The sequence below is a fragment of the Nerophis ophidion genome, linkage group LG02 (genome assembly GCF_033978795.1).
Source record: "Nerophis ophidion isolate RoL-2023_Sa linkage group LG02, RoL_Noph_v1.0, whole genome shotgun sequence".
Classification (NCBI taxonomy): domain Eukaryota; kingdom Metazoa; phylum Chordata; class Actinopteri; order Syngnathiformes; family Syngnathidae; genus Nerophis; species Nerophis ophidion.
The window spans coordinates 63,816,944-63,831,943 of record NC_084612.1 but is presented as its reverse complement, the minus strand read 5'-3'; the positions used below and the strand labels follow the sequence as shown (position 1 = coordinate 63,831,943).

Sequence of the window (15,000 nt, the reverse complement as noted above, 5' to 3'; positions counted from 1 at the left end):
GGGTAGATTAAAAGTGTCTTTATATTTATGTTGGTGAAATTAAAACGCAATTGAACCCCAAAAGGGACAAGCGGTAGAAAATGGATGAATCATATTTTTAATGCAAGAGTGAAACAATTTAAAATTACGAATTCAAAAGAAATACTTTTTAACTTGTGTACTCTCAATAAATAACTTCAAATTATCTGTTTTTATTCTGAGAGCAATAGCTAGTATTTTTTTTAATTGTCACATAATTTTTCGTTTCAAATTTTTAAACTTATTAAAAAAACAAAACAGCATTATGTACAAAATACTTTAAAGTATTTTTAATTGTGTTCCCAAAAATATGATTGACTCATCTTTTAATGCAAGATGAAAACAATGTAAAAAATTAATCATTAAAATTTAATTCATATTAGTCTCTTGACACTAAATATATACCCTTAAATCATCCCTTTTTTAGTCTAAAAGCAAAATATATTTTTTTACATGTTGCATAATTTTTTTTGTTCATAAATGTAACTTAATTCAAAATGTTGAAAAAAAAATATGAACTCAAAAAAAATGTGTACTCTAAATGAATACATTTAAATCATCTGTTTTTATTCTGAGCAAAAAAATAATTGTGTTGTATTACCTTTAAAATGTGTATACCTTTGTAATAAAAAATCTGCTTTATGTATAAAAAAAAAATTAATCTTTAATTTTAATGCAAAATGTTGGAAAAATATGAACTGAAACCTTTTTTTATGAATGTTTTTCTCAAAAAAATGTCCATTTTAAAGATATTAAAAATACAAACGGCACACTTAAAATTAACCTCTATAGTTATCTTGCTAAAAATGTGGCCAAAAGTATGACTAAATCGCCTTTTTATTGCAAGAGTAAAAAAAAATTAACAATTACTAAGTAAAAAAATAAATAAAACAAAGTGTATGTATTCTAAATAGATTTAAATCATCTGTATTTTTTATTCAAAATGTTTTGTAGCTTAAAAATTTAACTTTATACACAAAAAACTTATGTGCAAAATACTTTAAAATCTTTTAAATTTTAATGCAACATGTTCAAGAAAATATGAACTGCAAAAGAAAATTATATATATATATATATATATATTATATATATATATAATAGTAGCCAAAAATATGATTTAATATTTTTTTAAGGCAAAAATCAAATAAAAAAATACTAATTAAAATTAAAAAAAAATTGTGTCATTTACTCTTAATAAATACCTTTAAATCCTGTTTTAATCTGAATTCAAAAATAGTTTATATAATTTTTTGACATTTTGTTGATTTTTTTAATGTATTATTAACAAAAAAAACTTAAATTGTTAATTAAAAAAAACATTAAAATGTGTGTCTGGACATGGAAGGGATTTTTAATTTCAATTGGATAAAAAATTTTTGGAAAAATCATGGGGACTAAAAATAATGAAAGAGAAAAAATCTGAATCGTGCTGGTCAGGAAATCAAACGAGGATCCACTCACCGATGTCACACCTCCGGCCGGTCTGTCCCGCAGCACAAAGACACGTTCCGGTCACGGGGTCACACGGCGCGTCGTCGTCGCAGTCGCACACTTTCCCGCAGCCGTGACCAAACGTGCCTCGCTCACACACTGAAACAGGACAATACCGACGTGGGCGACCAGCGGGCAGCACTTTGCGTGTGGACGCCAAACGACGCGACTGACCTTTTTGGCATCGAGCGCCATGGCGCCCAGCAGGACACACGCACTGACCGGACGCCAGATGGCAGGAAGCGCCGTCCTCACAGCTGCACTGCCGCTGACACAAGGGTCCGTAGAGACCGTGGGGACACACTGACGCAGACGACATGTTGAAGAAGATAAAGAATGTTTTCATGTGTGACCTCTGCTCTAATAAACACCTTGTTTTACACGTGGCATCTGTAAAGCTGACCAAAACTTTGTGCAATTTTAATAATCGTGGTGCATATTTTATTGTGATATAAATCAGTGGTCCCCAACCACCGGGCCTCAGAATAATTTTTTATTATTTAAAAAAAAATTGTTTTTTCTTTATTTTGTATTAAATCAACATAAAAAAAACCCCTCCCTTTTTCATGACAAAAAAAAAAAAAAAAGAATCGCAGGACAAAGAAATCAAGCGTTGACCAGTCCGCAGCTACAAAAAGGTTTGGGACCACTGATATAAATGGTTTCAATAATCAGTATTTGTGGGGAATATGATCAACTAAACACAAATATCTAGCACAGTGTTTCACCTTCATAGATCATATACAAACAATTAAAAAATCTAAATATATTTGATAATATTGTAAACAGCAATGTTATTTACATCATTGTAAAATAACTGTTAATATGATTTTATTCACTTAAAAACATTTTTTCCTGCTCTTGATAGATTTTCTTTATACTTTCCTTGTAAAATTTGAACTTTATGTCTATTCAGAGCTCCTTAAAACATTGATTAAAGGCCTACTGAAATGAGATTTTCTTATTCAAACGGGGATAGCAGCTCCATTCTATGTGTCATACTTGATCATTTCGCGATATTGCCATATTTTTGCTGAAAGGATTTAGTAGAGAACATCCACGATAAAGGTCGCTAATAAAGCCTTGCCTGTACCGGAAGTAGCAGATGATGTGCGCGTGACGTCACGGGTTGTGGAGCTCCTCACATCCTCACATTGTTTACAACCATTACCACCAGCAGCAAGAGCGATTCGGACCGAGAAAGCAACGATTTCCCCATTAATTTGAGCGAGGATGAAAGATTTGTGGATGAGGAAAGTTAGAGTGAAGTACTAAAAAAAAAAGACAGGGCAGTGGGAGCGATTCAGATGTTATTAGACACATTTACTAGAATAATTCTGGAAAATCCCTTATCTGCTTATTGTGTTACTAGTGTTGTAGTGAGATTATACTGTCGTACCTGAAAGTCGGAGGGGTGTGGCCACCGCCAGTGTCTCTGAGGGAAGCCACGCAGCTGCCTCTTTGACAGGGGCACGAGGAACGACGCAAGCTCCGCTCATGTCTACGATAAGAGCCGACTTATTACCACAATTTTCTCACCGAAACCTGCCGGTTGACATGTGGTCGAGAACCATGTTCGCTTGACCGCTCTGTTCCATAGTAAAGCTTCACCTTCGGGAATGTAAACAAGGAAACACCGGCTGTGTTTGTGTTGCTAAAGGCAGCTGCAATACACCGCTTCCCACCTACATCTTTCTTCCTCTATGTCTCCATTATTAATTGAACAAATTGCAAAAGATTCAGCAACACAGATGTCCAGAATACTGTGTAATTATGCGATTAAAGCAGACGATTTATAGCTGGGATCGGGCTGGAACAAAATGTCCGCTACAATCCGAGACGCGTCATCATACCGACGTTTTCAACAGGATACTTGGCGCAAAATTTAAATTGCAATTTAGTAAACTTAAAGGGCGTATTGGCATGTGTTGCAATGTTAATATTTCATCATTGATATATAAACTATCAGACTGCGTGGTCGGTAGTAGTGGGTTTCAGTAGGCCTTAACTATTTAAAAAGAAATCACAAATAGAGGTTTCCTTTCTACTACTAAACACTGTACTCATTTTAGAAACCTCCTCTGTCTCAAATGTTTTATTCTAATACCTATTATAATTAATAATGAATACAAATTGGAATTATTTTTGCTTTAAACATATTTTTCCTTTAAAAATATATCGGTAATTTATTATTACATTGCTATTTTTTTTCCTAAATATTTTTTAAATATTGTGTTTTCCTCCTAAAAAGGCAACTTTATTGTTGAATGAATATTTTTTCCTGAAAAACACACCTTTATTCTTGTAATTAATTATTTTATTTATTAATAATTGAATTTATCACATTTTTAACTGGTTATTTTTCATAGTTGAATTATTTTTCCATCAATATTGTTTTTTCATTGAAATAAAAGTATTTTTTTATTTCTTTTTTCAGTATAAAGGCATCTCCTTGATTGCCGCCTTACCTCTAATGGAAGCCTGCTACTACCCGCAGTTTAGTACCCAAGTGTTGAGTCTTTTCCTCACCGTGCTCACACACGTGTCCGTAGTGTCCTGGAGCGCACTGACACGCCCCGCTCACTCGGTCACACGTTCCATTATTTTCACACCTGCACGTCAGCTGACAGTCGGCGCCAAATTGACCCTGCGGGCATTCTGGGACACGAGAGAGAAGAGAGGTCAGCTGAAGAAGAAGCTGCCGAGGTGTGAGGGCCACAGTCGGTCTCACCTGTGTCGCAGTGAGGACCGGTCCATCCCAGGCCGCAGGTGCAGTTGCCCGTCACCGGGTGGCACAAGGCGCCGTTGCTGCAGTTACAACGCTGCACGCACTTTAAGCCGTACCAGCCTGGAGGACAACCTGACCAAAGATTTCACAAGGTAGAGGGTGCTTGACTTCTTTTTACGCTTGAATGACCGTTAAGTATTTCAAAGTGTGTTGTATTTTTAAAAAGGTTTTATAATGGCAACAGTTTGACCCTGGAACAGATTATTTCCATTATTTATTACCTTCAAACAGCCCCAAAATGGTACCATTTTAATTTCAAAAAGTAGTAAAAGAACTACAAAAAATATTGAACGAAAATCAAACGGGAGCTTTTTCTTTGCCTTTGACTGGAAATAGTGAGGACAACCAAAAAGGATAACTTGTTTTTATTGTGTTTCTCATTTTGTACTGTCGTGAAAAAAAAAAGAACGCTCCATAAGGTTATTTACATTACTTCTTTTTACGCTTGAATGACAGTTAAGAATGTCAAAAAGTGTGTTGTATTGTTAAAAAGAGGTTTTATGATGTGAACAGTTTGACCCTGTAACAGATTATTTCCATCATTTAAGCAGCCTGAAAATTGTTAAATTTTAATTTCAAAAAGTAATAAAAGGACTACAAAATATATTGTTTGAAAATCAAAAAGAGCTTTTTCTTTGGCTTTGACAGAAAAAAGGTGATGACAACCATAAAAAACTACTTTTTCCCCCACCACAGTATAAAATGAAAAACAACACTCCGTAATGTTATTTACATTATTTTACAGTAGTTCACTTCTTTTTACACTTGAATGATGGATAAGAATGTCAAGAAGTACGTTGTATCGTTAAAAAGAGGTTTTATGATTGGAACAGTTTGACCCTGGAACAGATTATTTCCATCATTTATTACTTTCAAACCCAAAAATGGTACCATTTTCATTTCGAAAAGTAGTAAAAGAACTACAAAAATTATTGATCGAAAATCAAACGGGAGCTTTTTCTTTGGCTTTGACTGGAAATGGTGAGGACAACCATAAAGGATAACTTGTTTTTATTGTGTTTCTCATTTTGTACTGTCGTGACAAAAAAAAGAACGCTCCATGAGTTTATTTACATTATTTTCTAGTAGTTCACTTCTTTTTACACTTGAATGACAGTTAAGAATGTCAAAAAGTACGTTGTATCGTTAAATCGAGGTTGTATGATGAGAACAGTTTGACCCTGAAACAGATTATTTCCATCATTTATTACCCTCAAACTGCCTGAAAATTGTGCAATTTTAATTTCAAAAAGTAGTAAAAGGACTGAAAAAATATTCATCAAAATTCTAACGGGAGCTTTTTCTTTGGCTTTGACAGAAAAAAGGTGATGACAACCATAAAAGACTACTTTTTCCCCAACCACAGTATAAAATGAGAAACAAAGGAATAAAAACAACACTCCGTAATATTATTTACATTATTTTACAGTAGTTCACTTCTTTTTACACATGAATGATGGATAAGAATGTCAAGAAGTATGTTGTATCGTTAAAAAGAGGTTTTATGATTGGAACAGTTTGACCCTGGAACGGATTCCATCCATCCATCCATTTTCTACCGCTTATTCCCTTTCGGGGTCGCGGGGGGCGCTGGCGCCTATCTCAGCTACAATCGGGCGGAAGGCAGGGTACACCCTGGACAAGTCGCCACCTCATCGCAGGGCCAACACAGATAGACAGACAACATTCACACTCACATTCACACACTAGGGCCATTTTAGTGTTGCCAATCAACCTATCCCCAGGTGCATGTCTTTGGAAGTGGGAGGAAGCCGGAGTACCCGGAGGGAACCCACGCATTCACGGGGAGAACATGCAAACTCCACACAGAAAGATCCCGAGCCTGGATTTGAACCCAGGACTGCAGGACCTTCGTATTGTGAGGCAGGCGCACTAACCCCTCTGCCACCGTGAAGCCCCCTGGAACGGATTATTTCCATCATTTGTTACCTTCAAACAGCCTGAAAATGGTACAATATTTATTTAAAAACGTAATAAAAGGACTAAGAAATATATTGATCGAAAATCAAATGAGAGCTTTTTCTTTGGCTTTGACAGGAAAAAGGTGATGACACCCTTTTTTGCAACAGTACAAAATGAGAAACACAAGGAATACATACAACATACTAACCTTATGGAGGTATTATTTATTATGAATTTCTTATGTATTATTTATTAGAATGTATTATTCTACAGTAGTTCACTTCTTTTTACACTTGAATGACAAAAAGTACGTTGTATCGCTAAAAAGACGTTTAATGATGGGAACAGTTTGACTTTGGAATAGATTATTTCCATGATTTATTACCCTCAAACAGCCTAAAAATGGTACAATTTCAAATTAAAAAAAGGACAAAAAAAAAAAAATAACGAGCTTTTTCTTTGCCTTTGACAGGAAAAAGGCGATGACAACCATAAAAGAGAACTTTACAAAATTAGAAACACAACTAATAATAATAATAATGGATTAGATTTATATCGCGCATTTCTATTAATAGATACTCAAAGCACTCGCAAAGGGAACCCATCGTTCATTCACAGAAATAATAAACACAACGCTCCATGTTATTTACATCATTTTACAATAGTTCACTTATTTTTACACTTAAATGACGGTTTAGAACTTTCACAAGTTACTATCTGCTCAGGTAATACCCAGTCCACAATGGCCACAGTTTGACGCTGGAACAGATTAATTGATTAACTTTTTTCACTGAGTACCACCTCAGAAAACACTTGGCTCTCCAAGTACCACCATAACGATAGACATTAAAATACAGTAGCGTAGTAGGCCTAAGTATTCATTAAAAACAAGGCAGAGGTTTTATTTAACAAGTATATCTCATAGTTTTGGCCACTGCTACATTTCACACAGTTTGAACAGTAACACTGTGTTTGAATACCTAATTAGGTGATTCTTTGGCATGCCACTAGGTGGAGCTGGCGTACCACTACACGGTTTGTCTCAAGGAGAAGAAGACGCGCACTCACTGTGTGTGCAGTGTTCTCCTCTGCGTCCAGGCTGGCACAGGCAGCGACCGGTCACCGGGTCGTTCCGGGCTGGTCCGTCCCCACAATGGGCCACCTGAGAGCAGTCCGCTCCGTAGCGGCCGTCAGGACATGCTGTCGCCACGGAGACACAAAGACATTGAGCCTGGTGACGTCATTTGCTTGACAGCCGGGTCACGTGACTCACTGATGTTGCAGCGGGCTCCGATGAAGCCCGCGGGGCACTGGCAGGCGCCGGTGGACGCCACGCACACGCCCCCATTGTCACACCCACACGCCCTGGCGCAGTCTGGACCGTAACGACCCGCTCCACATGCTGACCGTGGTTAAAAAGTTAAGTTTAGCAGCACTTTTTTCAGTCATCCTTTTTCCTGACGGACTTACTTTGGTCACATTTGGGTCCGTGGAAACCTGGGGCGCAGTAGCACAATCCGGACACTGGGTGGCAGAGCTGGTTGGTCTCAGAGCACTGACACACTTGATTGCAGTTCGGCCCAAAGGTCCCAGGGAGGCAAACTAAGACAGAAAAATGTTTTAGCTGCAGTCACCATGCAGGTAGAGCAGAGCATTTACTCATAGTTACTTTTAGTTACTACCAGTACTTACTTTGTTCGCAGCCGCTGCCAGTGAGTCCCGCAGGACAGCCGCACTCTCCGGTCACGTGATGACAGGAAGTACCCGCAGCACAACTACAGCGCCGCATGCAACCCAGCCCATAGGAACCTGGCAGACATGCTAGAAGACCAAACAATAGATTTGCTTAAACTCTTCACCTATACTCCAAATTATTTAAAGGCCTACTGATATGAGATTTTCTTATTCAAACGGGGATAGCAGGTCCATTCTATGTGTCATACTTGATCATTTCGCGATATTGCCATATTTTTGCTCAAAGGATTTTGTAGAGAACATCGACGATAAAGTTCGCAAATTTTGGTCGATAATAAAAAAGCCTTGCCTGTACCGGAAGTAGCAGACGATGTGCGCGTGACGTCGCCGGTGTGAGGGCTCCTCACATCCTCACATTGTTTATAATCATAGCCTGGAGCAGCAGGAGCTATTCGGATGTCAATTATTTGTTGTTTATTTAAATTGCAAATATGTTGAAACACCTTTAAATATTTTGTAATTTAATTTCCAAAACTGTAGATACCTTATAAATATACTTTTGAAAAATACTGCAGGAATTTAGCTACATGATTAAATATATTGTCTAAAAGATGTTTTCAAATGGAAATTCACCTTAAGATAAATTCACATGAATGCAAGAATATCGATAAAGCATTAAGGAGATTTAAAAATAGCATGCAGACAATGTATGTACATACTTAAGTCTTTAAAATATGTCTATGAACAAATTTAAAGTATAGTAATACAAATATTAGACCTTATACATTCGAAACAATATTACAAACATTTACTGTAGCAATAACTTATATATTTTTAATATAAAAAACAAAACGTCTGTAATACATATATATATATATATATATATATATATACACATATATATATATATGTATATACATATATATATATATGTATATACATATATATATATATATGTATATACATATATATATATGTACATACATATATATATATATGTATGTACATATATAAATATATATATACATATATATATATGTATACACATATATATATATATATATATATATATATATATATATATATATATATATATACATATATACATATATATATATGTATGTGTGGGAAAAAACACAAGACTACTTCATCTCTACAGAACTGTTTCATGAGGAATTCCCTAAATCGTCAAAAATCTCCTGATGATTGAGGGAACCCCTCATGAAACAGTTCTGTAGAGATGAAGTAGTCTTGTGATTTTTCCCACACATACATATATTGCGCTCTACCACGGTATCGAGCACTATTCTCTGGATCATCTAATTAAGACATATACATACATACATATATATATATATTTGTTTTTTAATATTGCAAAATTGGGGAAAACATATTTCAAATTTGTTTATGCTTTTTTTTAAATAGAAATGAATATTGTATTTAAAACTATTGCAAAAATAATGAACACACTTCCAAATGTAATTGTTTCTATTACACAATTGTAAATACACAACTATTTTTTTTTAATACTTTTAAAAAGTAGCAACAGGGTAAAAGTTTATTCAGACATTTCCCACATGTAAATTTTGCTATACAACTATTTCAAAAATACATTTGAAATTAAAATGAAATTATGGGGGACAAATATAAATAATTGAAAAAAGTTCAAACATTACAGAAAAGTGGACTTATTTTTCAAGAAATTTGGAAAATATACAGTACATACAGCTTTTAGAAGATTTAAAAATAAAATGTAGATATGATTTTTGTATTGCAGGAATGTAGATCCACTTTTAGATGAATCAATGTGGAGACAAATTTGAATATATTCATAAAAATTGTAGCTACACCTTGATATATGCATGTACTTTTAGATACATATTTAAGCTTTCGATTCGTTGGAAACAAAAAATAGCACACATATATTTTCCAAAACACTGCAAAAATATTGTTGGTGTCCATACCTTTGTCACAATGTTTTCCTCTCCACCCTGGCGGGCAGCGACACTCTCCAGTCACGTGATGGCATGACGCCCCGTGCCCACACTGACACCTCTCCTGGCAGTGGGCGCCAAACGTGCCAGGCTCACACGCTGACAGAACCAGTGAGACCTCATAAAGCGATGTTATGTTGCATGAGATTTAGTTTACACTCCTCACCTTCCTGGCAGCGTTCTCCCATCCAACCGAGGCTGCAGCTGCATCGCCCCGTCTGTCCGTCACACCGGCCGCCATTTTCACACTCGCACTCAAGCTGACAGTCGGCCCCAAAACTACCAGCCACGCACTCTGTGGGAAAACAATTGATTTAAAAATGTTAAAGGCCTACTTAAATGAGATTTTCTTATTCAAACGGGGATAGCAGGTCCATTCTATGTGTCATACTTGATCATTTCGCGATATTGCCATATTTTTGCTGAAAGGATTTAGTAGAGAACATCCACGATAAAGTTCGCAACTTTTGGTCGCTAATAGAAAAGCCCTGCCTTTAACGGAAGTATGTGCGCGTGACGTCACGAGTTGCAGGGCTCCACACATATTCACATTCTTTATAATGGGAGCCACCAGCAGTAAGAGCAATTCGGAAAGAGAAAGCGACAATTTCCCCATTAATTTGAGCGAGGATGAAAGATTTGTGAATTAGGATATTGATAGTGAAGGACTAGGGGGAATGGGAATAAAAAATAAAAAAGCGACGGCTCCGGGCGGCGGCAGTGTGATCGTTTCAGATGTAATTAGACACATTTACTAGGATAATTCTGGAAGATCCCTTATCTGCTTATTGTTTTAATAGTGTTTTAGTGAGATTTTAAAGATCGTAAAGACATACCTCGAGGTCGGATGGCTGCGGTGAACACGAAGTGTCTCAGAGAGAAGCCGAGGAGCCAAGCTCACAGCTGCTGCAGGACGTCGAATAATCCAATGATTTTTTCGGTAAGATATATATCACAATTTCCCCATCCAAAAACATGCTGGTTGACGTAGAGAAAACAGGTTCGCTTGACCGCTCTGTGTTAAAGCTTCACAACAAAGAAACACCGGCTGTGTATCGGTGCTAAAGACAGCTGCAATCCACCGCTTTCCACCAACAGCATTGTTCTTTATAGTCTCCATTATTAAATGAAAAATTTGCAAAAGATTCAGCAACACAGATGTCCAAAATACTGTGTAATTACGCCATGAACAGAGACGACTTTTAGCTGTGTTTGGTGCAGCGCTAATATTTCCTTACATTCCGTGACGTTTTCAACAAGAAACTCGCGGGAAATTTAAAATATTGGCATGTGTTGCAATGTTAATATTTCATCATTGATATATAAACTATCAGAATGCGTGGTCGGTAGTAGTGGGTTTCAGTAGGCCTTTAAATACATATACATATATAATATATATATTAAATATATGTTTTCACAGTTTAACCCTGGAAGAGACAAAATCCCTCTACATTGTTTCCTATGGAAGGACATTGCTTTTGCTTGTTAACCTCCGCTTGGTTCTCAATGAACATTTGCAATGGTTCATATCGCGTCCAAGTGTGGTTTTAACATTCGGACCCGTCTTACCCAGCTCACATGCGGTTCCTGTCCAGCCGCTGGAACAGGAGCACTTCCCGTCGGATTTGTTGCAGGCGGCTCCGTTCTGACACAGGCAGCGGTGCCGACAGTCCAGCCCGTAGAAACCCGCAGGGCATTCTGGGAAAAAAAGGCTGAGCTGTTATTTACCTGTCAGGTGCTGACCATCACCTTGCGGCCTGAGGCTCACCTTCTGTGCAGTTGGCGCCGCTCCAGCCCGCAGTGCAGGCGCACAGACCGCTGGCCGGGTGACAGACGCCGCCGTTACGACAAAGGCAGGTTTGGTTACAGTCCTCGCCATAGAAACCGCTTGGGCAAGCTGCCATGAGAAGAGAATAAATGGTGTTGCCTTCTGCTGAACTCTAATGATCAAAAGTGGAAATTATTGTAAATTCCAGAATATAAGGCGCTACATTGTTCCTCCGCTTTGAGCCCTGCGACTTTTAAAGCGGTGTAGCGAATGTATATTTTTTTTGCTGACGGACAAAATACAAATAGTAAAAAAACAACAACAAGCAAATGCACTGAAAAGATGATATTGTTTGTGTGGCGCCATCTTTTGGACGAGTTGCTGCAGTGTTCTTCAGTTTGGAGCTTTAAAGAAAGTCAGTGACTTCACTATAAAAGTGGGTGACATTGTTATCACCAGGAAAGATGAGATCACCTACCTAGGTTCCATTCTAGAGGCTAATCTTTCCTGTGATAAAATGGCAACCAAGGTAAGCAAAAAGGTCAACCAAAGAACGGGATTCCTCTACAGAATCTCCTCTCTGGTCAACAAAAGCACCTTGAAGATTCTAGCGGGAACACATATGTGGTACTACTCTCCAAGGTTTCTCATAGTCATCATTGTCACTGTCACCGACGTCCCACTGGGGTGAGTTTTCCTTGCCCTTATGTGGGCTCTACAGAGGACGTCGTTGTGGTTTGAGTTGTAGTTTGTGCAGCCCTTTGAGACACTGGTGATTTAGGGCTATATAAATAAACATTGATTGATTGATTGATTGACTAATATTATTGTGAAAACTTTAAAACCAAAATACCGCCATATTTTTTTACATCCCAAGTAAATACACCTCTAAATTAATATATTATGGCAAATAAAGTACTAAAAAACAATTTTAATTGCAGAAATTAAACTACTTTTTTAATATACTTAAAACATTTAGAAAAATGTGCTACACCTATAAATAACTTAAAATAAGGTGTTAAAATAATCTTAATAAAATTTAGATAGACATTTGATAATTGTTTTTAAAATGTGCCCAAAAGAGAACGACACCATTATTCTTTTTTTCAGTGGATTCGTAAATAACACTTTAAAAGTCATTGAGAAAATGTTGCAAATATTGCAATGTAAATATACACATTTATATATGTAGGCACACATATCAATGCATATTCACATACATTAAACTCACTTTGGTTGCAGAACGGTCCGATCCAGCCGCTAGGACAGGAGCAAACCCCGCTGGCCGGGTCACAGCGGCCTCCATTGTGGCACACGCACTTCTTCTGACAGTCCAGTCCAAAAAATCCTTGAGGACACGCTGAAAAGTACAAATCCTTTCGATACTTTAATATGTTCAAAAGGAGTTTGACAGCTCGGGTGGAATTTTTCCTTACGCTTTTCGCAGACTGTTCCGGTCCACCCCACCTGGCAGGTACAAGCGCCGCTCACATGGTCGCACAACGCACCATTGTCACACTGACATCGATGGCGACAACCAAGACCAAACACACCTGCTGGACACTCTGAAGACATAATAATAATTTATTGTTATCATTATTATTAGGGTCCGCCAAAGGACCCTATTGAAACTGTAGCGTTTTATTATTATTATTCCGACGCCTCTTTGAACTGTAATTTGACCCCCTGAACATGCTTCAAAACTCACCAAATTTCACACACACATCAGAACAGGCGAAAATTGGCTTCTAGTGAAAAAATAACAAAACCCAAAAATCCAAAATGCGCTCCAGCGCTCCCTAGGAAAAAAAAAACAGATTGCTTGTAACTTCCGTTAGCAATGTCGTACAGACATGAGACAAAAACCTCTATGTAGGGCTGACTTAGACCTAGATTTCATAATTTTATCTTCTGGGGCAAAAATCAACAAAAATTTTGCAAAAATCCCTTCAAAGCAAAATTTTCGCAAAAAATGCTATTTCTGCCTCTTTGCGCTGTAATATAACTCCCTGAAAATGCTTCAAAACTCACCAAACTTGGCACAATCTTTAGGACTGGCAAAAATTGCGATCTAATAAAAAAACAAACCCCAAAACTAAAAATTGCGCTCTAGCGCAATTTTTGAATAGAACACAGAATTAACTCACTAAAACACTAGCAACACAACAGAATTATCCTAGTAAATGTCTCTAAAAACATCCGAATTCTTCCCAATGCAATCGCGTTTTTTTTTTCTAGTCCGTCGCTATCAATATCCTCAAACACGGATCTTTCATCCTCGCTCAAATTAATGTGGAAATTGTCGTTTTCTCGGTCTGAATAGCACTTTTTGTTGGAGGCTCCCATTAAAAACAATGTGAATATGTGAAGAGCCCCCACACTAGTGACGTCATCGTCTGCGAGGCAGGGTATTTCTCTTAGCACCAAAAGTTGCAAACTTTATTGTGGATGTTCTATACTAAATCCTTTCAGCAAAAATATGGCAATATCGCGAAATGATCAAGTATGACACATAGAATGGACCTGCTATCTCCGTTTAAATAACAAAATCTCATTTCAGTAGGCTTTTAAAATTAGTGAGACATGGTGAGCACGTACTATGCTGACAGCGCACTCCAGTGTAGCCAGCCTCACAGTTGCACTGTCCCGTCACCGCGTCGCAGTTTCCGTCTCCGTTTTGACAGTGACAGCTCTCAGCGCAGTCCGTCCCCCAGTGGCCCGTGTCGCATGCTGGCACGCCATTTTGTTAAAAATCAGCATCACGGATTGAACAAAGACATTCTGTTGCGTGATGATACCTTTCCTGCAGTTGTGGCCTGACCAGCCCGGGGCGCAGGTGCACCGGCCGCTGACCGCGTCGCAGCGAGCGTTGTTCTCGCACACGCACTTCATCTGGCAACCTTGACCGAAATGCCCGCTTGGACACGCTGCACGAGGGACAAAGGTGAAGACTCAGCATGTCATTGTTTTATGATAAGGCACAGTAGGACTCTTGAATGCTACAATCGGCACTAACCACTTTATTGATCTTTGGGGGAAATTCAGCACCACAGTTCGCTCACAATAGACAATAATAATAATAAATAATATACATATCATATATATATATATATATATATATATATATATATATGAATAATATCAATATATTCTAAATATATTCTACATTTAAGTGCAGTCAAGAAGGACATATGCATTATGCAGTCTGATGGCTGTCGGTATGAAGGACCTCCTGCGTCATTCCGTGTTGCATTTTGAAGCTGGGGATTTAGAATGCAATTTTACATGAAAATTACGATAGAAAACATAAGATAAATTGAAAG

General features: G+C 37.5%; 1 protein-coding gene across 2 annotated transcripts in view; it reads right to left on the bottom strand.

Moving 5' to 3' along the window:
- megf6b (multiple EGF-like-domains 6b) overlaps nt 1–15,000 on the bottom strand; it is a 187,312-nt gene that overhangs the window by 800 nt on the left and 171,512 nt on the right. For both annotated transcript variants that reach the window (XM_061888339.1, XM_061888344.1), the window contains 16 exons: nt 14,476–14,604; nt 14,276–14,407; nt 13,114–13,242; nt 12,909–13,037; nt 11,678–11,806; nt 11,479–11,607; nt 10,076–10,204; nt 9,880–10,008; nt 7,913–8,041; nt 7,691–7,822; nt 7,494–7,622; nt 7,289–7,420; nt 4,241–4,369; nt 4,039–4,167; nt 1,684–1,812; nt 1,480–1,608 (listed from right to left, as the gene is read on the bottom strand). In XM_061888339.1, the coding sequence (XP_061744323.1) occupies nt 1,480–1,608; nt 1,684–1,812; nt 4,039–4,167; nt 4,241–4,369; nt 7,289–7,420; nt 7,494–7,622; nt 7,691–7,822; nt 7,913–8,041; nt 9,880–10,008; nt 10,076–10,204; nt 11,479–11,607; nt 11,678–11,806; nt 12,909–13,037; nt 13,114–13,242; nt 14,276–14,407; nt 14,476–14,604 (2,073 nt within the window). The remainder of the gene's footprint in view (nt 1–1,479; nt 1,609–1,683; nt 1,813–4,038; nt 4,168–4,240; nt 4,370–7,288; nt 7,421–7,493; nt 7,623–7,690; nt 7,823–7,912; nt 8,042–9,879; nt 10,009–10,075; nt 10,205–11,478; nt 11,608–11,677; nt 11,807–12,908; nt 13,038–13,113; nt 13,243–14,275; nt 14,408–14,475; nt 14,605–15,000) is intronic.